The 24988-nt window shown below is 49.7% G+C and overlaps 9 protein-coding genes across 9 annotated transcripts; 4 read left to right on the forward strand and 5 right to left on the reverse strand.

The window, feature by feature from the left end:
* Positions 1 to 564: 564 nt before the first annotated feature.
* On the forward strand, positions 565 to 1959 carry FTJAE_12106 (Helicase POLQ; the record flags this gene model as incomplete). Its single annotated transcript, XM_037345120.1, has 3 exons — positions 565 to 807; positions 865 to 1045; positions 1103 to 1959. The coding sequence occupies 3 exons, from the start codon at positions 565 to 567 to the stop codon at positions 1957 to 1959; spliced, it is 1281 nt and encodes a 426-aa protein (XP_037200840.1).
* Positions 1960 to 2222: 263 nt separating this feature from the next.
* Positions 2223 to 3668, reverse strand: FTJAE_12107 (prolyl aminopeptidase A; the record flags this gene model as incomplete). Its single annotated transcript, XM_037345121.1, has 1 exon — positions 2223 to 3668. One exon carries the CDS (start codon positions 3666 to 3668, stop codon positions 2223 to 2225), a length of 1446 nt encoding a protein of 481 aa, XP_037200841.1.
* A 1498-nt stretch (positions 3669 to 5166) lies between these two features.
* On the forward strand, positions 5167 to 6576 carry FTJAE_12108 (uncharacterized protein; the record flags this gene model as incomplete). Its single annotated transcript, XM_037345122.1, has 1 exon — positions 5167 to 6576. One exon carries the CDS (start codon positions 5167 to 5169, stop codon positions 6574 to 6576), a length of 1410 nt encoding a protein of 469 aa, XP_037200842.1.
* Positions 6577 to 7039: 463 nt separating this feature from the next.
* FTJAE_12109 (uncharacterized protein) lies at positions 7040 to 8259 on the reverse strand (the record flags this gene model as incomplete). Its single annotated transcript, XM_037345123.1, has 2 exons — positions 7040 to 7445; positions 7508 to 8259. 2 exons carry the CDS (start codon positions 8257 to 8259, stop codon positions 7040 to 7042), a joined length of 1158 nt encoding a protein of 385 aa, XP_037200843.1.
* Positions 8260 to 8851: 592 nt separating this feature from the next.
* FTJAE_12110 (nuclear WD PRL1) lies at positions 8852 to 11131 on the reverse strand (the record flags this gene model as incomplete). The annotated part of the gene is made up of 3 exons (XM_037345125.1): positions 8852 to 9401; positions 9458 to 10153; positions 10206 to 11131. 3 exons carry the CDS (start codon positions 11129 to 11131, stop codon positions 8852 to 8854), a joined length of 2172 nt encoding a protein of 723 aa, XP_037200844.1.
* Positions 11132 to 13122: 1991 nt separating this feature from the next.
* FTJAE_12111 (phosphatidylserine-specific receptor) lies at positions 13123 to 14683 on the reverse strand (the record flags this gene model as incomplete). The annotated part of the gene is made up of 2 exons (XM_037345126.1): positions 13123 to 14302; positions 14364 to 14683. 2 exons carry the CDS (start codon positions 14681 to 14683, stop codon positions 13123 to 13125), a joined length of 1500 nt encoding a protein of 499 aa, XP_037200845.1.
* A 1539-nt stretch (positions 14684 to 16222) lies between these two features.
* Positions 16223 to 17651, forward strand: FTJAE_12112 (ATP-dependent RNA helicase eIF4A; the record flags this gene model as incomplete). Its single annotated transcript, XM_037345127.1, has 4 exons — positions 16223 to 16256; positions 16383 to 16460; positions 16518 to 16942; positions 16998 to 17651. 4 exons carry the CDS (start codon positions 16223 to 16225, stop codon positions 17649 to 17651), a joined length of 1191 nt encoding a protein of 396 aa, XP_037200846.1.
* Positions 17652 to 18654: 1003 nt separating this feature from the next.
* On the reverse strand, positions 18655 to 20290 carry FTJAE_12113 (uncharacterized protein; the record flags this gene model as incomplete). The annotated part of the gene is made up of 4 exons (XM_037345128.1): positions 18655 to 19404; positions 19457 to 19762; positions 19819 to 20207; positions 20278 to 20290. 4 exons carry the CDS (start codon positions 20288 to 20290, stop codon positions 18655 to 18657), a joined length of 1458 nt encoding a protein of 485 aa, XP_037200847.1.
* Positions 20291 to 23014: 2724 nt separating this feature from the next.
* FTJAE_12114 (eukaryotic translation initiation factor 2 subunit gamma) lies at positions 23015 to 24661 on the forward strand (the record flags this gene model as incomplete). Its single annotated transcript, XM_037345129.1, has 3 exons — positions 23015 to 23526; positions 23581 to 24567; positions 24631 to 24661. 3 exons carry the CDS (start codon positions 23015 to 23017, stop codon positions 24659 to 24661), a joined length of 1530 nt encoding a protein of 509 aa, XP_037200848.1.
* Positions 24662 to 24988: the final 327 nt, after the last annotated feature.

Genomic DNA, 24988 nt, shown 5'->3' on the forward strand with positions numbered 1-24988 from the left:
GTCCAGCCGGATTGCCGCCGCCTTGAGCAAAGAATTGAGAAAAATGTTGCGTTAGAGGAAATGGATGGGGAGATGTCCCTTGTTCGTGCAGGAGGCGTGACTGATCATTTTCCGGTGGCCTGTTTGCTGAGAATGTTCAGAAACTCGATGAAGACGTGACCTGTCAGCGATTGGTCTTTTGGTGACCAAGCATTGTCTTGTTATGCCCACCAAGCGCTTGTACCGCTGCACGTCGTGTGCGCCTTGCTTATTCTGCGCCAGAATACAGCCAGATGGTTGGGCGGCTGTGGTACTCAATTGGTAGCCATCTACCATCCACATGCTTGACATGTTGCTGGCTGTTTCTAGGCTTAGACCGAACGCCAAGGTGGTGTGTAATATGTGTGTGTGTGATAGATGCCTGCCTATGTCTATTTCTAGTCCTATTTTCCACCGTGTTCCGGGAGACAGAACGTTCTGAAAGCCTCATTTTACGCTTTGCACGCGCCTTTACGCCATCTCTTGATTAGAGAAATAAATACTGGTCCGAAATCGATCAGTACTGGGTACTAAGCCTTGTTACCTATGGCAGAAGATGCGGGAAATGCAGAAAGCGCAGGCTCAACTGTCACAGTGCACACCTTGGCCGATGCCATGGGCGTTCCTCAGCCTCAGGTTATCGTGATAGACAGAGTCTACGATGAGGAGAAAGAAGAACATCTCCCTAGCACAACAGAAGACCTCTGGGTCAGTTCAGCAGACGGCCGATATTGCTCTGCGCCTGTGCCAATACGGGTTGGTCCTTTGAACAACATGCAAACCTTCTACGTATGTAAAGGTATCGATCTGTCGAGATGGAGGCCAGTTGAACTAACAGGGTTCCAGGTTCACAAAGATATACTTGTTCAGGCAGAGTGGTTCCAAAAAGCCCTATGCGGAAACTTCAGAGAAGCAAGTGAGCAATTCATTGATCTGCCAGAGGAGGATCCGGCTATCTTTCATTTTCTTGTTGCATTTCTATACGAGGGTTGCTATGAACCCATCAAGCCAGCAGCGAGCGTTTTAGGTGAATCAGCCAGCTTACAGCCTATTCCTGAACCCACGAGTACTAATGTGCCAGTAGAACCAGAAGTCGATAAGGGAAAGGGTATTGAAGTTGACTCAGAGCCAGCAGAGGCTTCTGATTCGAGCTCGTCAAGTAGTAGTAGCAGTTCTGGGAGCTCGGGTACCTCATGGAGACGTCGGCGTCGGGCTCGACAAACGAGACATGCTGAGGCGGAAGAAACCCAGGAGAAGCATCCGGGACATCATCGACCGGGTTGCTCGTGTCCTCGATGCCTCGCGCGGCGTGACTTTTCGAGATGCTGGCAATGCGGGGCTCAACGATCCCGCGAGGGCAATACTCCCGTGCCAGTGCCTTATGGTCGAGGGGCTCCAAGAAGAGGGATCCATCCCCCAGGTGTTTTCCCTCCTCCTGTCAGCATTCCGATGCCTCCTCAACAGAGCCAACCGGAGCGTATCACAGGAGAGGATCTTCGGACGTGGTTCCTGGCGTATGAGCTCAACCTCGACGTTTATATTTGCGCGACACGTTATCTTATGGACGACTTTCGAAAGGCAGTGATGCGGTCGTGTGTCGATATGCTCGAGACAGCAGGCTGGGATGCTGCACAACCAAAGATGATGCATCTTTGCAGAAAACTCTATCGCAGCGTGCCAGAAGTTGATGCCTTGCTCAAGATGGTCATGGCACGCGTTGGTTTCCTTCAGCCGCTTCTCTGGAAGCGCGCGCCTGTAGAGACAAGCGAGTTCTTGGTGAGCAACCCAGAGCTCGCTGCTACCATTCTACGAGAGACAGTCATGAGGAATTCGCAGCCGAAGGCGGATTTGCCATCGATGGAGCATGTCAATACTGCGGCTTATGAAGACGAGTGGCAGAACTTGGGTCGTGCGCCTGCGCGAACACGAGCCTATCACTAGTCATAGTTATAAAACTCGGTGCGGTTTGCGGTCGTTGTTCTATGCTGTTGCGTCTACACACTGGAGGCCGGTTCGGTACACTGTGAATATAGTCACTGGAGATTATATTTCTTGTTTCTTTTTTCTTCTTCTTTTTTCTTCTTCTTTTTTTTACTTGAATAAAGTAGGTACCAGCTCTCATATCTATCTCGCCTTCGCGTAAAGTTATTCTTCCTGGTGGCTTCAACTTCTGCAGGTATGCCAGTCTTGCAAGACATCCAAATCTAGTCAATGACATCGTCTCTCAGGCTAAACAATTGCTGCAGCACCTCATCCGATTTCGCTCTCAATGCCGAGTGATACATGACGTTCGTCTCAAAAGTCTTTGTACCCTTGACAAGCTTGGCTGTGTCTCTTGCAAAGTTATAGTCGACGTACATATCCTCAACGAAAGAAGCGGCATATACAGGAACTTTATTCTTGTGGAGCTTCTCCTGATCGTAAAGAGCAGGCCAGGTATCGCGACTGGCCAACAACTCAGCCTCTTGGCGAAGTATCTGGAGTTCTGGGTAAGTTTCGAAGTGAAATGGGAAGATCATTTCTCCGGAGAAGTAGAGGCATCCGCTGGTAGATTCCGTTGAGTAGTTGTCATTCAGCCAGGAGAATGGCTTGAGTTCTTTTCCAATGCGGTTGGCTGACCAGGCGGAGGCTAAACCAGGGCCGTCACAATATATGGCTTCGTGAAGGATGGCGTATATGATGTTGGTATCAAATGGGTTCCAGCCTTCAAGCGGTACGAGGGATGCTCTGTTGAAAAACCCGAATTGGTCGAGAGATGCTTTTAAAGTCAGGATCGTAGAGTGAACCTGGTCGAAGCCACCATGGCTTCCAAAGGAAATGCCTATGGTCAGGAGACGAGGAACGGTGAGGACACCGCCAGATGGCAACGGAATACTGCCACCTTTACTCTCTATGAATTTAGCCACTTGGCGGACGTTTTCGACGTCCTCTGGGAATTTTTCGTAGTACTGCTCGTTGCGCTGTATGACCCGTCGGAATGTTGCTTCATATACTTGATCAGGCTTCTTACCCACAGGGGCTAGGCCGCCAGTGAGAAAGACTTCCCGAAGGCCTTCTGGATGCATGGACAAATAGGATAGTGCGATGAAACCTCCGTAAGACTGGCCAAAGATGGACCATGGTTGTTTGGCAGCGGGCCATGAGGCGGTAAGGTACTTCCTTACAGCTTCGCAGTCCCGGACTGTGTTGTCCTGGCGCATGAGGCCGAGATACCGAGTGCGCCCTTCAACGTCTCCAGATACAAGGTTTAGCATATCAGCACCAACTGGTGTACTCAGGCCAACGCCGCGATGGTCAAGTAAGAGAAGCTGGTATCCCTTTGCAAGAACGTGGCGGGTGAGGGGATGATCCTGCGGTTCACGGTTGCCAAAGCCCGGCCCTCCCTCAAGATAGACCATGTATGGTTTTGGGGGCTCGCCAAATTCGTCTTTTGGGCTGTTCTCTGACTCTTCAACATCGGGTGGGAATATGGGAACATCGTGTTTCTTGACAGCACGTGCAAATAGCGTGATGGAAGGGCCTTGGATATCCGTATAGTCAAGAGGCACTTTGAAGAAGAGCTCCGTGACACATAATTGCCCGGGCAGCACGTAAGCTTTCCTGCTGACCAGTTCGGCTTGGGGGATGGACAAGTTATCAGGCGTAGACATGGTAACTCGTGTTACGATAGCAGGGGGTGATAGGTAGTGATGGTGTTTTAGTGATGGCGGGGTTGGTGGGTAAGATGGATGTTGAATGCCAAACCACCTACCTACTATTCTACCTCTTACCTACTCTGGTAGGTGAATCGATAGGCAGTTCTTGATTAGGAATCACTTGGCCCTTTCTTCAAATGACACTGGCTTATATTAGCCTGGATTTACTGTCATATTCTGTAAAAGTCCAAATTGAATGTATTAAATCAACATGTTCTCGAACTGTATTTGTAATTATGATAGTCCTGAATACAGGTATCGTTTCGTGGATTTCTTCTGTGTGGGTTATGCTTAAATCCAAAACATGCAATCCCTAAAGAATTATAGTTAATTACCTATCCAATAAGACCCGGTCACCCAGACAATCTGTTCGATCTGTCATTACCTGACTTGAGGAATTGACTACAGCGGTTGGTCAAAGACGTCTATAGGGTAGCTTTTGGCTTCTATATCAACTTAGCATCCGCTGTCTCGGCCTCCATGCGCTTCACCTCCGCTCTGAAAGGACCGGGATTTGCGCTAGGTACCAACCTGGACAGGGAGCACCCACTGCCAGCACATGGTGCGTCAGACCACATTATAGGTACTCGAGTAGTCGAGGTAGGCACTAGGTAGAAGCGTAACCTAGGAAGGGAACATACAACATGGAGCCAATAGAGCCTCATCATCATGTCCTGGGCCCTCTTGCGAATCACGAACTTTCCGCTCCGAAGTGGCTCGGCTCTAAATTCCGGGCAACTTAATTCGTCCTGTCCCCCCGCCCGAAGCAAGCACACTGCCCGGAGGATGGAAGGACCCTAATTTTTAGCTGCCAGCCTGCCGTACCCGCTGTCGCATATAAGCAGGCCAATCAGTGTCATTATCTCTCCACTTTGCTGTCGCCTTGCTCTGGCAACAGCACTGCTCTCGGGATCTAACTTAGGTAGCAAATCTCTTTTCCTCTTTCTTCCCCATCTAATAAATATTTCATCTCCTCTTCTTATTTTTCAACTTTCTTCTTCCTCTTCTCTTTCTCTATCGCACTCACTCACAGCCAAGGGCATGGCATATCTTCATCTTGCGCACACGTTGGCAGATGCTTTCAACGCCCTTGCTGATGAAGTTCAGACCTTGACAGATCGAAAGACCGTCTTGGAGCACAAGCTTCGCTTTGCCCATGAACAGGTAAGAATAAATATTTTCTACCCCATGCAGTACCTAGTTCCAAGCCTAGAACCCGGCTTCGCCCCCCCAATACCTGTCTACATACATGTCCTGGCCGTGCAACGTCCTGGGATTGTTTCGGCGATACCGGAGTTGTCGGCTTCTTTCTCCTACTCCCTACCAAGTCAGCATGATGAATATCATTAGCTCTAGATCAAGAGCATCAGGATGAATGACACTGTTGCCGAGATTGATAACCTATTTTTTCTGATATCTGACCTATCAGCATCCTTTTCTTCCATCATCCGCAATGGACTCATCGCTGACTCGAAATCAAAAACAGTTCCAGTATCTGGCTGACAAATATGCTCCAGCCGCGCCAGAAATAGCTGATACCCTGGCTAAGCTCCAGATACCTCCGTATACATCTGTTGATAATTCATTGCCTGTTCCTCTTCCACGCGCGTACAGCTCCGGTTCCCAACACCAGCTTGCCCTCGTCATCCGTGACGGACGCCGAGTAGCTAATCAGCTCGCCTCGCTGGGCGAAACGAGTAAAACCACTGGCACTGGCTCCAGCAGAGAGACCGAGTCGCAACCTTCCCACGTAGCCACTTCCATGTCGACAGCGCTAGAACAAGACTTCACGGTCCAAGGAAAGAAGGGCCATCTTCAATGCCCGTTCTCCAAGCCTGCCACGGTTAGCGGCTCTGGGGTCCGCGACGAAGATGCACAGGACACAACTCCTCATCATTCGACGGACCCTATCTGCGCAGCCATGTACGAAGAATCTACTTCTCAGCAAGCCCGCACAAACACAAACGGCTCATCAGCCGTCAAGTGTCCCATTCGTTACATGGACAAACATTCGGCTGAGGAGATCGCCCACTATGTTGAGACGCACAAACATGAACTCCCCCGAAGCCATGAAGTTTGCCTCCGCCGGTACCAACGTGACGAAGATCAAATCAAGAAGATAGATTCCAAATATGGCGATATAGTGAGCATGATTGAAGGGCTGGGCCAGCTTCACCAGCCCATGCTACCCGAGGCTGAACAGGATCCGAATCGACCAAATGACGTGGCCCAGCCATCTAATGAAAGAGTTGAGAACTGGGCACAGGCTGTTAGTGTAAACTCGGACCCAGATAATACACAGGTGCCGACTTTGGAGGATGGAGACCGGCAGAGTCATTTCGATCGGCCCCTCAAGGAAGTACGTGTTGGAGAATCGCCCAGTCGGCCTTGGGGAATATCTATTCCAGTCTACGACCTCTCAGGTCAAGGCGACGACCAACCTCTCTCACCACCACCAGCGCCTGTCTGCATGCCGATCTCCGCTCAAGCTGCTGCCAGTGCCCAAGAATCAATAAAGAAGACGCCAGGCAAATGTCCATTTGATCATACAAAATTGGCTGCCATGGGTATACCCTCACCATTCAAACATGACACCCCTCCTCAGGTTCCGGAACACACGGTTTCATCCTCACCTCATAAGGAGGGCGGGCCGCCTCCACCCCCTCCACATCAACATCAACATCAACATCAATACCAATATCAACATCAACATAAGGCACCTCCGCAACCTGCCTTCATCAACCCTGATATGACCAAAGGGACAAACGGCAGACCTCAAATGATCTTCACTGGGCCTGTTTTCATTGGGTATCCAATGGATCAAGCTATACAATTTATGAACCAATACAGGGGGAACCAGTAATTCCCATAATGGTGGCGTTTCACTTTTCAGTTATAGCATTGGGACAAGAATGCATAAGCGACGGCGTTGGCGAATTCGATTTCATGGGATGCAAGCGATGGCATTACGAAAGACTTTGTAGATTTTATCTCAACACATAGTGATCGGGCGGACATAGCAGCCACAAGTTGCCATTGATTACATGCTTTGATTGTGGCGTAACGATATTCAATATTGGCTCTGATGGTTTTGAACAAGCAGTTGATACAAACACATCATCTCATCGTCCTCTATTATCCCAATTACAACTGAATACTGGCGCCCAGGGATCTTCCAATATAATGATGCCCGAAACGCCGTCTAGTCCGTTTAAAGATGTATAATCAATATAACCGAGCCGTGCCCAATATCCATACCTTTAGTATTGAATGATCTGGTCATTACTATCCCCAACTTGCGTCGAGCTTCCCGTTAAAATGTGACTTCATACCCTTCGGTCCCCCCTATTATTGGTGTCTCCCTCATCCTCTTCATCATCATCGTGATATCTGCCCTCTGTCCCATCTCTACCCCACAGTGAAATATCATCGTCCGACATCAACACGGCTGCGTCTTCAGGATCCATGAGCATCGAGTTTTCAGAGTCTGCATAGCCGGCCTCGCCCTCCTCAGCTGATAGACCTGTAGGCTCAAGGCCTTCTTGACGCGCGAGCTCTTCGGCGCGAGCCATAGTACGACGGTAAATGATGAGCCCAACGATAAGACCAATTCCAGCACCCAAAATCATGCTTAAATAATTGATGGCTTTGCTACCGGCGGACATCTTATCGCCCTTCTCGGCTAGCAGAGCAAGACGACTGCCGATGAAAACGTGGACGAGGAGTTTGGGGCTGAAATCATATTGGCATCAGCGATCAGGACCCGGGCAAATACTATTCATTAGTGAACATACCTTGACAATGCTGTGGAAATGGTGAACGCCAGAGGTGTAATGCTAGGAATAGTGGCGAGGAAGCCATTACTCAGACTGAACGGAAGTGGACAGAATCGGATAGCCGTAAGATACCAAATTCCCTCCTGGCGCAACACTTGACCCAGAGCGACGAAGCGATGATCCTGACCAACCATGCGATCAACATAGCTGCTTAAAACAGTTCTGCTCGCAAGGAACGCACAAAGGGCACCGGCCGTGCATCCGGACGCAACAATGGGCCAGCCTAAAGGAAACCCATACACAAAACCCGCGATTGTGCTTGCGGTCGAGTATCCAACAATCGGAGGGAACGAAGTAACGAAGACCAGCAGAAAGGCCAGAGTCCAACCTCCTGGAAGAGCGCGCCACTGCTCCGCCTTTGGCTCAAGCCATTTGAAGAAGACATGCGAGTAGATAATAGCCAAAATACCAAGCACACCCGCTGCGACGACGCCTACGAGGGCAAGAATCCGCTGGAAAGGTGACAAACGCAGATACACCTTCAGAACCTGCTCACCAAGCAGATTGACCGTACCCCAGATGCGGCGTACGAAGCTCGTCTTACCACCGCCAGCATAGCTACTACTCGCGCGGCGACGGTTCATCAGCGGGTTCGATAAACGGCGGCTCGAGGACGTCGCAGACCAGGGAGGACGATTTGGTGAGGGAGATGAGCCACGGTCTGGAGACAGGGCGAGAGCCTGGGCGGCTGAGTTGTAATCCGCAGGCATCTTTAACGAAAAGATCTTGAGTTTCGATTGACTGGGTAGGAATTGGAGTTGAGTTCTGATGGAGGCTATGTGGCCATGTCTGTGTATTGGATTTCGGATAGGTAGGTGAGATTCGGAACGCGCGGATGGAAATGAGGCTATAGTGTGAGATTGAAGACCTTGAGGATAGGGTCAGGATGGCTTTCTGGTAGTATAAAAGATCAGGGCCCCGAATTTACCAGCCAACAATCGTATTTTCGCATTCGATATTGCTTGAAGAAGATCTAATGGCGATGTTGTAGAGCTGGAACTGTCGTCGTGGTTTCATTGGGGCTGCGCCAGAGTTACATGACGTTGCTATTCTCAGCGAATCTCGGGCGGAAGCGCCCCGCTAAGCATGGCGCTAATCCTGTCCTGTCAATACATGATGGGGCTTGTATGTATGTATATATCAAATGGAGGGCACCTACTAATAAGGTATCGAAGTCGATCCAAGGTAAGATACCTAGGTAGTGACTAAATGTCGCGACAGGTATCACATGCAACTTTCAACACATTAGCTTATAGATTGGAGTCTGATTTTACTGCTTTCTTCTATTTACGTCTCGCATTGTCATCGACGGCCGCTGGGCCCCTTGGGCGGATCACGCACCAGGAGTCTGACTTTGCCGTCGCCAATCTCGACGCCTTGGCTTAGTATGTCCACCTCTTCTTTACCATCTGAGTCGCCCTCCTTGGCGAGAGACTTGTCCCAGCTACGAGCATCGATTCCCAGGATACCCCCCATATTATTGCGGTCTCCAGGAACCGAGAACTCTCGGTAAGCATACCTCCACTCGTTGAGAAAGTTCCGGATCGCCCTGCCAACCTTGTCCTTTCCGTTCTTACTGTGGTGTCCAGAGCCGGTGATGGCATAAATGGGTTGCGACTCCCTACCGTTTTCCATCAAAACCTTTTCAAGGTACTCGACAGCTTCTTCAGGGTGAAGACCGTGAAGATCGACATACAATTCCAAATCATTGGAGTTGGCCCTGTTACGTTCCTCGTATAGTTCTTTTGCAGCCTCGCGATGAGCTTTGCGCATAAGATCGTTCTCACTTTGTCCTCGCAGGCTCAGAGCTTTAGCCGCCCTAGCGTCATTGCGATTCCATGCTTGTGCAGCACTGTGACAGCCAGTCAGCACACGGAAAACCCCAATTCTTATTGCGAGAACACACACCTTTGAAGAAATTTATTACGAAGGCCGCCGTGCTTAATGGCCTCCTGGCGAGCCTTCAGATATGCCTTGTTAGCACGCTCGCCGGTCTCCAGCCACGGGATATGTTTAGGACTGGGGATGGCCTGAGCTGCAGCGCTGTTTTCCCCATTTCGTGCAACTGTCGAGCTTCCATTGCGCCCCAGCCCTCTCTTGAGTTCCGGACGGACAGGGGTGGGCGAGGGAGACATCTTGACAATATCAGCCAGAGAGTTAGGCGCGTTATTCTCCTTGTGCGAATGTCCATGGCCACCTCGCTTGCCATGGTGCTTCTTGCCTTGCTTGATAGATGCAGAACCAAGTGAAGGGAAGGCATCGTTGTCATCCAGAGCAGGGGCGGAGATATCTGGCTCTCTGGTCTGATGTCGACTGCTTGGGCGAGATCGAGCACGGGGACTGGAAGTTCCCTGGAAATGCTTCAAGCCTGGTGGTGGCGTAATGCCCACGGCGGGGAAATTGTTGCTGCCAGCGAAACCACTTAGATGATCGGGGGTCCCAGGTCTTAGAGAAGGGAATGAGTTAAGATCTCCCAACTGTAAACCGCCGTGCTTTGATGGTGGCGTACTGGCACCGTCGAGGGCGAGCTTGTTCATCAGTTTGGTAGGATCATGCGAGAAAATGCATGTCTCTCCTGCCAAGCAATTCCCCATGACCCAATATCTGCAAGAGAAATGTTAGTTTACAACATGGAGAGGCTCGGACGAAAACATACTTGCAAAGGTGGTTGCTAAGATCATGGCTGAATCGGCAATCGGCGCGTAAGCACGAACCAGTCGACATATAGAACTTGCAAATAACCCCCGACTTGGATGAACCTAGAGGAGTAGTAGGACGATCCACGGATTTCCCAATCAGGACGTTTTTAGGTTCTTCCAATGAAACACCGCCGGGCTGGTTGTCCCCTGCTTGGCTTTCCATAAAGGAGACAATGGTTGCACTGAGATCGTATCCATTCTGCGCGAGAGCGGCTTCGATCTCATCATCCGACTTTGTCTGCCCAAGGATGGAACGCAACATATCATATGGCGACATATCAGCTGACTGTGCCGACATGGACGAGAACTCAGGGGCTGCTGCGTTGAGAGCACTTGGAGTACCAACAGATGAAGTCACACTGGCGGCATCGTCACTGACGAGCCATTCAACATTTTCCGTCTGGTATTCACCTAGGATCTCTGTGGCCGGGGTCGGGTCGCTAGCAAATTCGTATGCATTCAAGTTTGGACTATGAGGAATGACGGGTGTCGCAAGAGCCAGACGTGGCGATGCTCGAGGCGAAGAAAAGGGAGAAACCGTGGAGGAGATTGTCCTGCCAAAGGTGGAGGGAACAAAGCCCGGAGGGGCAAGAGGGCTCACGGCCAGTCTTGGAGAGCCCGACATGGGAGTAGGCGAACCGCGCCAGGAGGCAGGTGAAGGGCGTCGCAAGATCGTCTGTCTAATAGGAGGGGGTGACGCTGACGTGCCGCCGCCGTCACGAAACCGCCAGAGAGCATCTAGTATTGCGTTGTCGAGGGAAGTGCCGGTGAGGCTCGTTTCTTTGCGGAAGAGCTCCTCGAGCCTATCTGTCTTATCCTCGTCTTCTAGTGTGGCATCTTGCAAGATCGGCAAGCACATCTCGAAGTGCTCGTCGGAAACCATGATGCCGACTTATTTTATTCAATGCGGTTCGCACGGAAAGGGGTCGAAGCTATGGACAGCTTGCTCAGAGCAGATCGAGGCTCACAATAGCGGAACAGGGGTATCTAAGCTGATGTGGAGCTGATGCGAAGCGCAGCAGTATCTGGAACCGTGTTTCGAGCTTGTACAGTGGTGTTCTGCTAGAAGAACAAGAAGATGCAGAGGCTACATAGTCTTCGATTAGCTTTGCTACGTGTAGACGATATAAGAGGTAAGGCGGAGGAGCTTGAAGAACAGACAGACAGTGGAGAGTTGAACATAGAGTCCAGCTCTAGGCCAGATGGCGGCGGGGGTTAGCAACAGGAACTTACAGATTAAAAGGTATGGCAAGAAAAGCAGAAGGAGGAGAATAGGAATCAAGAATAAGAACGCAGAGGAGACGAAATAAAAGGGAAAGGGAAACGAAAAGTGAAATTCGAATTGACAGTGAAGGCGAAAACAAAGAGAAGCGCAAGCGCATTCAAGCAAAAGATTAATTAGGTACAACGGTGAAAAGGAGGAGGATGGGAGATGATGCAGTGTTAGGGACCCGACAGCTTAAGACTGGTCCAATCACTAGGTACCTAGGTAGGGTAATAGAAAGGTGGAGGGCGGACGGGAAGCCGAGTGGGGAGTACACGGCCCCCGGGAAGCCTTCAGGGAGACGAGATGCTAAGCTGTAGAGGGTTCGTGAATCAACTCCATAGTCCATACCTTACCATACTTTACCTTACAGTGACTAGGTTAGTACCGTACCTAGTATCTAGGCTAAGTACCTACCTTAGGTATAAGGTAGTAGGGTGGCAGGTCGAGGAAAGTTACCACCTCATACATAGTAGCACAGTAAGGTACTGTAGTGTATATGGGTGGGGATGATGCAGTGGAGGTGCAGCACCCCATCTTCATCACAAGTATTATTTGTTGTTTAATAAGTTAGGGGGGAAAGTGATTCAGATCATGTTTCGGAATTGCAAGACGTCGGCTCTGTTAGCAGAGACATCCAGTATGTGCACATTGGCTGATTGGTGCCTATTAGTTAGGTAGTAGGTATGTATCCGTAAGTTCATAACTGGCAGCCTGGACAGCATGAGGCAAATGTGAGGCATGGCTGGCTCGTTATTAATAAGTTAGATCCCTTGAGGCATTAGCCTCTGAATACTTGCATAAGGCCAATCAAGGTTGAATAAACACAGGCTGAAGACAACTTTGGCACTTTCAGTATAGTACAATCACTATTGTTCTAACTTTAGTTATTGTTTCAATATTCAGTCGCCTTATTTCTAGCTGGGCACTCATTCAGCCAAACCAGCCCAGTCCTGAATGGCATCACGTATTCGACGATGACTGTCTGCTTTCACATTTATCGCTGGTGATCAAATAAAGGAGTCTTAGATGTTATATTAGATCATGTGACTTTTCTGACCTTGCTGCCCACGACAGACACGATAAATTCGGCTCCTAGTACGAAAAGAGGTTCACAACCATACATAGTAGGTAGTAGAACACAAATTTTCGGTGACAGAGAACCTCCCCTTTCCTCCGTTTTAGCAAGGTCATGTCACTAGGTTAGTACCTAGTCAGATCTCAGTAGTGTTTTCAAAGACAAAAGAAACTATCACATGGCCTGATTGAGTGATTTCGAGGCTGAGTAAGAGTCTGATCATAACAACAAGTATAGATGTTTCAGTTCTAACGAATAACACATTCTGTCTGACTCTCAGGCGCCACATTCATGCAATATACCTACATTTGATCATTGTACAGACCGTCGTTCATCGTTTATTAACTGCCAATTGCCCGATTACATCAGGCTCATAGTCGCCGAGCGTATCATAGCTCTTGCTGTTATGTCTTGCAGGATGGGGGGCTGGCTTCGGCGAACTCTCCCATATTTCGCTTCTACCTAGGAAAGGAGTTATACTGGTAAGTCGCTAACTTGGATCGAATTACGAGGATAGAAAGGGTGAGTCTTTCTAGGGTATTTCAACATCATCACCATCGCCGCCGAAACCAAAACTGAAACCATCACCTCCTTTCTGCTCTTGTTCATGGTCTATTCCACCAACAGCAGCGTCCCATTTACGTTTTTTGCCGCTCTTGGTGTCGGCTAGCTCCAGGGCTTTGTCCAGAAATTTCGGATAGTTACTCTTCATTCTCTCCACGAAGAGTTGAAAAGGATCCGCGACCTTGTCATCAAATCCACTGACCTGGTCAGCCTTGTCCCGCAAGAAGGAAACAACTTCTGATACAAGGCCTAAGCTCTGTGGCACGAAGTTCTGCGTGAGTGCAATGCCGCTCTCGAGATTGACCACCAGATGCCACCATCCGCTGGGAACATGAAGGATCTCTCCGGCTTTGCAAATACCCTCGACGCAGTCAGGAAGTTGCCGTGCTTCTTCATGAAAAGTGAGAAGCCACTCCGCGATGCTAAGGGGACTGGTGACTTCGCTGCTGTCATCGGAAACGTAAACACCTGGGACCTGTGTAGCTGGTGGGAACATTATCCAATACTTGGATCCCTGAATTACAGCGTTCCAAGCACTCGTTGCGTTGGGGTCTTTGTGGAAGGTTGAGCCACTTCGCTCGGGGCCGACAATCAGCCATCGATGGGCAGGGCGTTCGTCTCCGAGAACCTCGAACAGATCAGGACCAAAGCAGTCTGGTCTCCAGTATGCAGTGCCTGGCTTCTTACCGACTCTGATACCCATCTTTTCTGCAAATTTCCGGTCAAAGAGATACAGAGGGCTTTCGTCGCTGTTGTTCTTCATGTATGTGTGATAGGTGGCGAATGGCCAGTCAACAGCCTCAGCACGAAACTCGATTTTGCCAAATATCTGGAGCATGCTATCTATAGTCCACTGCTCATATACTGGCCATTCTTGAATGCAATTGGTAAGTATGAATGGCTGCTCAGTCCATTTCTCAGCATACTGATCGTGAGTCAAGTCCTTGAAGCGACGGATCTGGTTTGCCTTGGGAATATGCGAGGTGAACCGGGTAAGGATGACATGACTGCAGGCAAATGGCCGATGAAGGACATCTGAGAAGACATTGCTGCAGTCGATTTTGGTCCCTTGGTCACTGGGCAAACCTAAAACAGTTGATCTCCATGATCCTTGCCATCGGATATCCTTGCTATCTGGTGGTGGTGACCTTAACGGAACTTAGTTCAACAGCTACTTCAGAGTGCCTTTTATGTCTCAAAGTGACTTACCGGAGAAAGATAGGCTTCCAGAATTCATCGGAGTGGCAAAAGGCGTATAGGAATTTGCAGGTGTGACCAAGCTTCAAGAGAGCCACAGCATCAAACTGCTCTAGTACAAGCGAGATAACCTCGTCTGGCAGAATTCTCCAGCTCCCAATTGAGCGCCTCGCATTGCGACCCGTGAAGAAATACTGGTTGCCTAATGGCTTGAGTCCTAGTGGATGAGGAGGAATTGAGTCACTTTTGGAAGTTGACTCATATATGTCGTCTCTCCTATCACAGAGTGAATCATGATGGCCAGTGCCATTGCTGACGATGGCTGAAGGCATTTGAGTGGTGCTGAGCCCGCGGTTGCCTGGGGCTGCTGTAGAGAATATGAAAGAAGTAACTTGTGGAGAGGAAATTAAGACTCATGAGAAGAACGAGACTTAAAGTGTACGTGTGATACGATCCGTCAGGCCTCTGCGTTGAAATCACACAGATACGGCGAGTTCTACCTACCGACCTACTCCCGTAGGTAATTTGTGTGGGCGGAAGAAAAATTCGGCTGAGGAATGGTTTCCGGTAACAGCCTTACCGGGAAAGATGAGACTAGAGTTACACTGCAGCTTGACTTTGACTCAAAAGTGAGGCTACCAACGCTGACTTTCCATAGGTACGGTAACTTCACCTAACTGTGGGTGCCTGCTCAAAGGTATTTGAAGATTGTTCATTGCATGGATACCTACAGAGGTAGATTGGTAGTTTGTTAAACCACCGACTAACTAGTCGACTACCTTATAACAAGCTGAGTGATATGGTTTATCATTCCTCTCAGCGAGCGAGGAAATATCTTGGGCATGTGGTAAAAGATGACAATCCCGAAGAATGATATACCTTTCTCTACAGTTTTGGATTATAATTGTTATAGTGCATTTGCAACAGGAAATGTGAACAGAAGTAGGAGTCACCCACATCCTTTTTCCCCGTTCCCTACACCTCAAAGACACTAGGCGGTCATCATGGGTAAAACACCTTAGGTCAGTACCTTAGCAGCTAAGGTAGATATGGATGGTTCAACCTATGGCAAGTCTCTTATTGAAGTTGAGAACAATGACATGAATGGCACATACCACACACAGGCAGGCTACAATCAGTCTATCAGTCACTGGAAACACCATTAAAGCAGCGTTGTGGGTGACAGGCGATGATCCGTGGGTGGAGGAGGGGCATTTTTTTTTTTTCCCTTCGAGGTTCTAGCGAGGGGCGGGGCATAGTGGCTGCAGCCCCGTGTTATCTATCATAGGTGGGTGGACGTGAGGCAAGGGGAAAAAAAAAACTTCTTTCGTTGATAGAAAAATCAAAGCGAAGAGAAAAAAAATTCAGGCAAAAAATTACTCGCCGTACAGTACTGTACCGTGCTGTAGACCGTACCTAGACTGATGGCCAGGTGCCCTGTGACTGGTGAGTGCCCTGCCAATGCAAGGCAGAGACACCGAGCCAAATGTACCCTAATCCCGATGCCCCGCTAAGGTCTTCTATCATTGGTCAGTGCCTCTATTGAGGTAAGCGGGTGGGCAGCATGAAAAAAATATACTGCCTCCACGACCGCCCCTCATTCGACTTTTTTTTCCTCTTCTCCTTCATACTCCATCCAAAGGAAACAGCACACATAACCATCCCCATCCTAGGTTCTTGTCGATTCTCGTCATTCTCACGAGACTCTTGATCCTAGTCGATACCAGCTTTCTTTTCAACCAAACGACACAACGGCGCAGTCTTCTCGAGTAGAAGTTCTGCCCTCTTTTTTCGCTTCCGTCACCCCGCGATTTATCAACCCTAGATCGAGCTGTGCTTGATCTAGCTTTTCCAAAGCCTCAACCGCAAATATGGCTGACAAGGGTCTTGAGGATGTCCCCGAGGGTGAGTTATTGCGTCCTTCACGATGCCATAGGCTTCACGATGCGCTTGAGTTCCTGAGCGCTCTCATGCGATGAGAGCAAGCCACTCGTATCATCAACAGACTTGCTGACCACACATGCCTTACAGGACAGATCGAGTCCAACTACGATGAGACCGTCGACTCCTTCGATGACATGAACCTCAAGTCTGAGCTCCTCCGAGGTGGTAAGTGTCTCCCACACCTCAACAAATCCCTCGCATGCCGCTCACAATAATCTCTAGTCTATGCCTACGGTTTCGAGCGTCCTTCTGCTATCCAGCAGCGTGCTATCATGCCTGTTATCAAGGGTCACGATGTCATTGCTCAGGCCCAGTCCGGTACTGGAAAGACCGCCACCTTCTCCATCTCTGTTCTCCAGAAGATCGACACCAACGTTAAGCAGTGCCAGGCTCTGATCCTTGCTCCTACCCGTGAGCTTGCTCAGCAGATCCAGAAGGTCGTTGTTGCCATCGGTGATTTCATGCAAATCGAGTGCCACGCTTGTATCGGTGGTACCAGTGTCCGTGAGGATATGAAGGCCCTTCAGGACGGCCCTCAGGTTGTTGTCGGCACTCCCGGTCGTGTTCAGGACATGATCCAGCGCCGTTTCCTCAAGACCGACAGCATGAAGATGTTCGTTCTCGACGAGGCCGATGAAATGCTTTCTGTAAGGAACACAACAGCTTCTCACCTTTGAGACCCAAATGCTAATATTATCTCAGCGCGGTTTCACCGAGCAGATCTACGATATCTTCCAGCTTCTCCCCCAGTCCACCCAGGTTGTCCTTCTCTCTGCTACCATGCCCCAGGACGTTCTTGAGGTCACCACAAAGTTCATGCGTGACCCCGTCCGCATCTTGGTCAAGAAGGACGAGCTTACCCTGGAGGGTATCAAGCAGTTCTATATTGCCGTTGAGAAGGAGGAGTGGAAGTTGGACACCCTCTCCGATTTGTACGAGACTGTCACCATTACCCAGGCTGTTATTTTCTGCAACACCCGCAGAAAGGTTGACTGGCTCACCGACAAGCTCACTGCTCGTGATTTCACCGTCTCCGCCATGCATGGTGACATGGACCAGGCTCAGCGTGACCTGATCATGAAGGAGTTCCGATCTGGCTCTTCTCGTGTCCTGATCGCCACTGATCTCTTGGCCCGTGGTATCGATGTCCAACAGGTTTCCCTGGTCATCAACTATGATCTCCCTGCCAACCGTGAGAACTACATTCACCGAATTGGTCGTGGTGGTCGTTTCGGCCGAAAGGGTGTTGCCATCAACTTCGTCACCGCTGATGACGTCCGCATGATGCGCGAGATTGAGCAGTTCTACAGCACCCAGATTGAGGAGATGCCCATGAACGTTGCCGACCTCATCTAAGTTCAATCTAAAAAAAATTTGAAAAAAGCAACACGGGTCTTCCAATATCCGTTACCAGGCTGCCTGATCAGCTATTTATGAGTGGACGATACAGGGCAGCCTGACATCTTTGGGAGGAGCTTACGGAGAAATCTTTGTGGCAGTTGTTGATAGATCTCGTTTCTAGAGTACCGCGCTGGAAGGGCGGCAGGCCTTTCCATACGAGCTGCCGCCGGTCCGGAAGGTGACCGCCGGGGAGGAGGTCAGAACTTCGACTTGGCCGCATGGCAAAAGGCTTCGGGGCAGTCCTTTGCGCCCTTAATACCTTCGGGGGGTGCATTGGGGGCTACCAAAAGTAATGCAACGGTTTTTTAAACCTGCTTTTTGTCTCTGTTATTTAGGGTGTCGTTATCATGATGAATGCTTTTCTTTTTATATTTCAAGATTTTGGCCAGATTTTGCGTGAATACAAATGCCGAGTGACTGGATAGGATGTGCCTGAATTGTGATCTAATAACATGTCGACATCGATAATTTCTAATTATTCATCCGCTCCCTAAGTGATAGACGTCTAGACCTACGGCGTTCAACGATTTGAAGAAAGCTATCATCTGAAGGTCACTGTATAGTCGACAAACTAGATACCAATTTGATGATTAAATAAAGTATCTAACCCGATGGCCTGCAAAGCCCTCGTAAACGAAAGTATTGTGTATAGCTCGTTATTCCATCGTGTTCATCACCCTCTGATGCTCGAATGTACGTCCATGCCAAAATTATAGTATGCTACATACGACTCCTGCTATCTTTGAGGAGAGCGAAACAAAGGAAAAGTCAAAGATAAAGTGCACCCGAGTTGAATCTTGAATCCGCCCATCGTAACGCCGTGTGTGGTATCGCCGCCCCATGATATATAAACTCAAACAAGCCATGGCCTAAAGAACGCGGCTGAAGCTCGCTGAGCCAGAACTAACAAATTAATCAAACCTGCATTTTTGTCTTTTCGGGAAAAAGTGAACATCATCTAGTAGCCCTGACCAAAATGAGTCTGCGTAGGAGGTGGACTCCTGACAGCCTGGCCAGCATAGGCACCAGGGATAGGGACAGCCTCATAAGTGGGCTCATCAGTGTTCACAGGCCCGTGTTGCGAGACTTGGACAGTGGGGATGGCAGGAGGTGAGGCCTCAGTGGGTGTAAAGGCAGATTGATTTAGCTTGGGAGTAGCAGAAGGGGCCTTCATAGGAGGAGCCTGGAGCTTGAAACCAGCCTCCTGGGCAGCAAATTGAGACTTGGGCTCCGCGAATTGGGTACCAGGCGTGAAGGTGGTGGGGTTCTCGCTGATGTCGGACAGGTTTCGATAAGCAGCGGGAGGGTGACGGGGAGACATGGCATAGGCGCTGAGAGCGGGGGACTTGGGGCCGAAGCCGGGAGTGTTTGGAGCAGACTGGCTGCGGAGCTGGGCGAGGTAGAGGTCGGATCGAGCACGGTCTCGCATGTCCATAGACTTGAAAAGGCGTCGCTTTGTGTAGTAACGATAGAAGACAACGCTGTAGAGGAGAATGCAGAGAACCTCGATGACCACCTCGATGATGATGCAGATCATGGCCCAGTTCTGAAGACGGCAAACAAGAGCATAGTCGACTTTCTCACCGAAGACTTCAGATCGATGGTTGTTAACACAAGACCAACCCCACATATCCTGGTTTCCACTGTTGTTCCTTGAGTTCTGGAAAATAACAGCTGTGACAACCCATAGAATCAAGGCAAGAATGAACTATATCAAGTCAGTGCTGGCTCAAGCCAAGCCCACAAGATGCGTGACTTACCCAGCCAATGGCGAACATGGTATAGTAGGTCCCGACTTTCTCGGCACGTCGATGACCACCTCGACAGTAGGATATAAAAACAACAATGCAAGCGACAAGAGACACGCATGCCATGGCAAGAACAAGTTTCTGGGGCCAGGCGCTGGTGTTCTTGGCCCATGAAGGCATCTTGCTTTGATCGGGCAAGGCTTTGGTAGCGTTAAAGATTGTAAATGAAGCAGAAAGCATGGCAAGGATAATAAGAGAGCAGCTAAAGTTAACACCACGGAGAGCGAACTTGGCCAAGCGGACTCGGGCCTTGATTTTCTGTCAAAGTGTAAGTGGAATGTCACAGAGTCAGTTGTTATGGCGGAGTTACATACCACATCGCGCGCTTGCTCCTTGTCAGTTGACGCCTCGCGCTTCTCCAGGATATCTTCCTCCCGAAATGTTGGGCTCAAGGGATTCTTGAGATGAGCAGGCGTCCCTGGCACCTTCATGGCACTCTTGAGTGGCGTCTTGGGAGTCATTGGGACGGGAATGGATTCTCGCTGGCCGATGTAGCCAAAACCAACGTCTGCGGGTTGAGGCTGAGCAACGTGCGACTTCTCGGGGTCGGCAAAGGGGGACCGAGCCTCGACGGGTGAGTGAACCGAAGTAGCCTCAGCAAATCGTGGAGTTCGGGGCTTCAGAGAGCCGTCTGAGGATGAGGAGTCCGAGGTACCAGGTCGTGCTGAGGCGAGGTTGAGTGCGGCAGGTCGCCTCCTATCTTCTAGAGTATCGTCAGTCAGCATCATGGTCGTTGATCGTCGTCAGCTCTCTCCCTCAGATCAGAGACGAACCTGGGCCAGCCATGTTTATATCAGGTGAATGTGAGAGAGGAAAGATATATCAACAGAAAGGTGTGCAAGTGGATGGATAAGAGCTTCGACGCAGTCCAAGCTCACAACCGCAATAGAACAGAGCAAATTGCAAAAGAAGAGACCAGCTATCAAAGGATTGGGAGAGAGGTCCGGCCTGGCGGACTCGAGTGGGAAATGGCGAGTTTTGAGGTTGGCGGCAACACAGGGAACCAGCACTCCCATTCGACACCATTAAAAGGCCAACAACGGGACAGGGCATGAGAGAGGGGGGATGCCGAGAATAGTAACAGAGGATGGCCTTACCAGAGAGAAGAGCGGATAACAGTAAGACTTGTGATAGGCAGATGCCAGGCGCCCGTTAAGTGACTCGGTTTGGATTTAGACGCCCAAGTGATTGTGATGTGAGGTCAAACTGCGCGGGCCTGGTTTTGTCAGTGTCAATCAGGACTTTAGAACTTTGTGCTGCTGAGGCTCGTAATACCAATATAGGCATGAACTCTGAGTCCTCTGTAGTCTTGGATAATTTAGGATCACGGGCGGGATGGAAATAGAGAGGGGATCACAAGAGAGATTTGGAAAAGCTGCGGTGTTATGTGAAGCGGTACTGTATGTATTGTGCGGACAGGGTACCCAGTCCTCCCATGACCCTCGAGACACCAACAAGGCAATTGTCCCATTGAAACAACCATATTCGGCTGGAATTGTCCGGGACATCTTTTGCATGGTACCTGGGCAAGTCTCCAAGTCCCTCACGTCGATTGCCCATGCTGAGCAATATCACTGGATGACAGAAGTTGCCCGGCGGTTAAAGGACATGGTGTTGAAGGGTGGATCTCTGATAGAGGGCATCCTTGTTGTCCTATTGGCTGTGCCAGGCAACCGCTGTCTGGACCCTGGACGTTGATCTGCCGGTCTGATAGGCTGCTACGTGCAGGCGCTTCACATCTTCACCTCCGTATGACCAATCAGCACTGTGAGAGCTGTGATGAGCCAGATGGCCATCCAGCCACCTGCAGGCTTCGGCGGCAACAAACGAGTTTTGTTTCGATATGCTGAGATCCATGCTTGATGAGCCTGGGGTGTGGCCACTCACCAAGGATGTTGCATCAAGCATCTAGAGCATCTGTCAGGGTGACTCGGTCCATCCAAACTTACCGAAGCTTTATTTCAAGCAAATGCATGCATTTTCCTGTGCACCTCAGGTGGCCAGAGTCTATCCATCTTGGCAGCCGAATGAGTGACTTTTCAGACCCAAGGCATTGGTCGAGTTGGTAGCTGGTTGCACACGGTATCCGGAAATTTGTCCAAGATGCAGAATGCAGTCATGGTCGCTCATGGCTGTGCTGTAACAGTGAGACACCATGAACACAACAAGCTATATCCCCATCCGAGGTTACATGTCAAGGCTTTCTAGGAAGGTCAGTGATGATTCGGGATACACGAGTTGGATAAAGATAGCATCAAGCCCCATGTCATATGTAAGCATGACTTGAGAAGTTTTTGCCAATTATGCAGCAAATCTCATAGAAGTCTCTCGCCATCTTGAGAAACTCAGTGTTCTTGACTTGAATGTTTGATTATCCAAGGAGGCTGGCTGATACAATCAATATTACCTGCTCCCCCTCATCTTGGCGCCTAAGGTTAGTTGTTAGGGGAAGTCGAAACTCATGGCACGTGATCAACTAAGGTACCTAGAAACTGTCTAAATATCATTGCTACCCTACCTACTGAAGTATATAATCTACTCCTAAACCCAGACGCAGTATATAGTTGTTAACATACTTATATCAATAAGCTTCTCATTAACTGAAAGCGGCTGACAATAATGATCGTTTGGTTCCTGATTTGTTCCTTGAGCGTCGGGAGGTCCCCTCACAAAGCAAGAGAGCCTGTATGTATAGGTCGATCAATCCGACGGGAAAGAAAAGAGGAGGATTTGAGACGAATTAAGTCTTGATAGGCAATATTCATTCCGAAGCCATGAGGCACCTTGAAGGCTGCTAGCTTGTCCTGATACCATACTATTGCCGTCATGATACTCTGTAGTCCGCTTTGGCAAGACCTAATTATGATGGGCACAAAATAATTCACATGATTGATAATGCCCGCCTCTTGTTACTTATATGATCGCTTAAAAGAAAAGTTAGCCGTACAACACCCATCAATGCCAAATCACGACGCAATATACTACTCACCTTTACACAAGGTCCTCAAGTTAGATATCTTATAGTATGAATTCTTCGCTACCTGGAACCTGCTGTGGTATCATAGAGTGGGTAGCGGGGTCGGATACTTCCATTTGGATCAGGTGATTTGGCCGAAGCTCACCCGAGGAGGGGCACCAAATCCTTATCGCTCTATCGTTCCCAATTAGGCTTAGCGTAAGAGTCATAGCCATCTCGAGAGACTGCACACGAGGAATTTTGCCATCATCAAGGCGAAATACCCAAAATCTCAGCTCTCTACGACCCGCAACCTGGAGAACCCCTTGCGAGACCTTTGAATATTGGACTGTAATTTTCTGCCGATCCAGCCGACCGAGTTCCTTATTCGAAACCACTCGTGAGACCTTCGAACATAGGATTGTAATTTTCTACTGATCCCGCCGACCCATTTCCTTACTCGAAACCGATCTCCCGCTACTCTACGACCAAAAAACCACTCTACGATCAAAAAACCACTTCTGGAACACCGTCTGAATTGCCCCGCATTCATCATGTCTGCCAGCGGCGACCCCAAATACGACGACATCGAGTCCGAGTCTGACTCCGGCGAGTCTGTCGGCCACAACGAGGCTGGCGACGAGAAGCCCCTCAAGTCGGCTCTCAAGAAATCCAACCCAGCTATCGCAGAGCCCGCGACTCAAAGACCTCCTCTGCCCCCACAAACCGACCCTAAAGATCTCGATGTTGCCAGCCTGACCCCCTTGACGCCCGAGATTATTGCCCGTCAAGCTACTATCAATATTGGTACCATTGGCCATGTAGCTCACGGAAAGTCCACCGTCGTCAAGGCTATCTCTGGTGTCCAAACTGTGAGGTTCAAGAATGAGCTCATCCGCAACATTACCATCAAGTTGGGCTATGCCAACGCCAAGATCTACAAATGCGACAACCAAGCATGCCCTCGCCCTGGATGCTACCGCAGTTACAAGAGTGAGAAGGAAGTTGACCCTCCTTGTGAGAGAGATGGCTGTGGCGGTACCTACAGGCTATTGCGACACGTCTCGTAAGTTGATGCTTAATTCAAACTCGTGTACGGAATAATGGCTGATGTTTACAGATTCGTCGATTGCCCTGGTCACGATATTCTCATGAGCACCATGTTGTCAGGCGCTGCCGTCATGGACGCCGCTCTCCTTCTCATCGCTGGTAACGAATCTTGCCCTCAGCCCCAAACCTCTGAGCACTTGGCAGCTATTGAGATTATGAAGCTCGACAAGATCATCATTCTGCAGAACAAGGTCGATCTTATGCGAGAAGAGGCTGCGCAGCAGCACTACCAATCCATCCTCAAATTCATCCGAGGAACTGTCGCCGGCAAGTCCCCAGTCATTCCCATCTCTGCCCAGCTCAAGTTCAATATCGATGCCGTCAACGAGGCCATTGTCAACACCATTCCCGTTCCTCCCAGAGACTTCAGCATAGATCCTCATATGATCGTCATTCGATCATTCGACGTCAACAAGCCTGGTTCCGAGATCGATGACCTCAAGGGTGGTGTCGCCGGTGGTTCTATTCTCCACGGTGTTGTCAAGCTTGGTGATGAGATTGAGATCCGACCTGGTATTGTTTCCCGAGACGATAGCGGTGCCCTCAAGTGCACACCCATTTTCAGTCGAGTCGTCTCGCTTAACTCCGAAGCCAACGACCTCAAGTACGCCGTGCCCGGTGGTCTCATCGGTGTCGGCACCCGAATCGATCCTACTCTGTGCCGAGCCGATCGTCTGGTCGGTTTCGTCTTGGGTCTCAAGGGCCGCCTTCCCGAGATCTACAGTGAGATCGAGGTCAACTTCTACCTTCTCCGCCGCCTGCTTGGTGTGAGGACCGCCGATGGTAAACAAGCCAAGGTTGCTAAGCTCGCTAAGAACGAGGTTATCATGGTCAACATTGGCTCTACCTCCACTGGCGCCAAGGTTGCTGCCATCAAGAACGACGCTGCTAAGCTTGTCCTGACCAGCCCTGCCTGTACCAATATCGGCGAAAAGGTTGCTCTGAGCAGACGTATTGAGAAGCATTGGCGTCTCATCGGTTGGGCTACCATTGCTGCGTAAGTTTCCACATACATGAGTCAGCCCCTATTACAGAATAATTTAACTGACCTCCATTATAGTGGTGTGACCCTTGAGCCCAGTACTGCTTAGACTTTCCACCTGGACAATGAACAACTTAGCAGCTTTTTCGCATGATTTCCCGGCTACATCACATGAAGAGCTCAAGAACGCCCAATTGCAGAGGTAAAGCCTCTGAAGGCATTTTGAGTAGACGGTTGGCGCTGGAGGGGGGCCTGGTGTTTGGTGGTCTTTTATAGGAGAGCATGGGGACGAAAAATTAAGAGGAGCTAGATGAGTCCATGCCACGAGCGATAAAGAACATGTGGCTGTGACTAGTGGATGAGTATGAGAAATGTAGTTACGCTGTGAATGCGTCGAGGTAATACCAACCTCACAGGGAGACCCAAAAGTTTTAGC

Source organism: Fusarium tjaetaba, assembly GCF_013396195.1.
Source record: "Fusarium tjaetaba strain NRRL 66243 chromosome Unknown NRRL66243_c0000317, whole genome shotgun sequence".
NCBI classification, from domain to species: Eukaryota; Fungi; Ascomycota; class Sordariomycetes; order Hypocreales; family Nectriaceae; genus Fusarium; species Fusarium tjaetaba.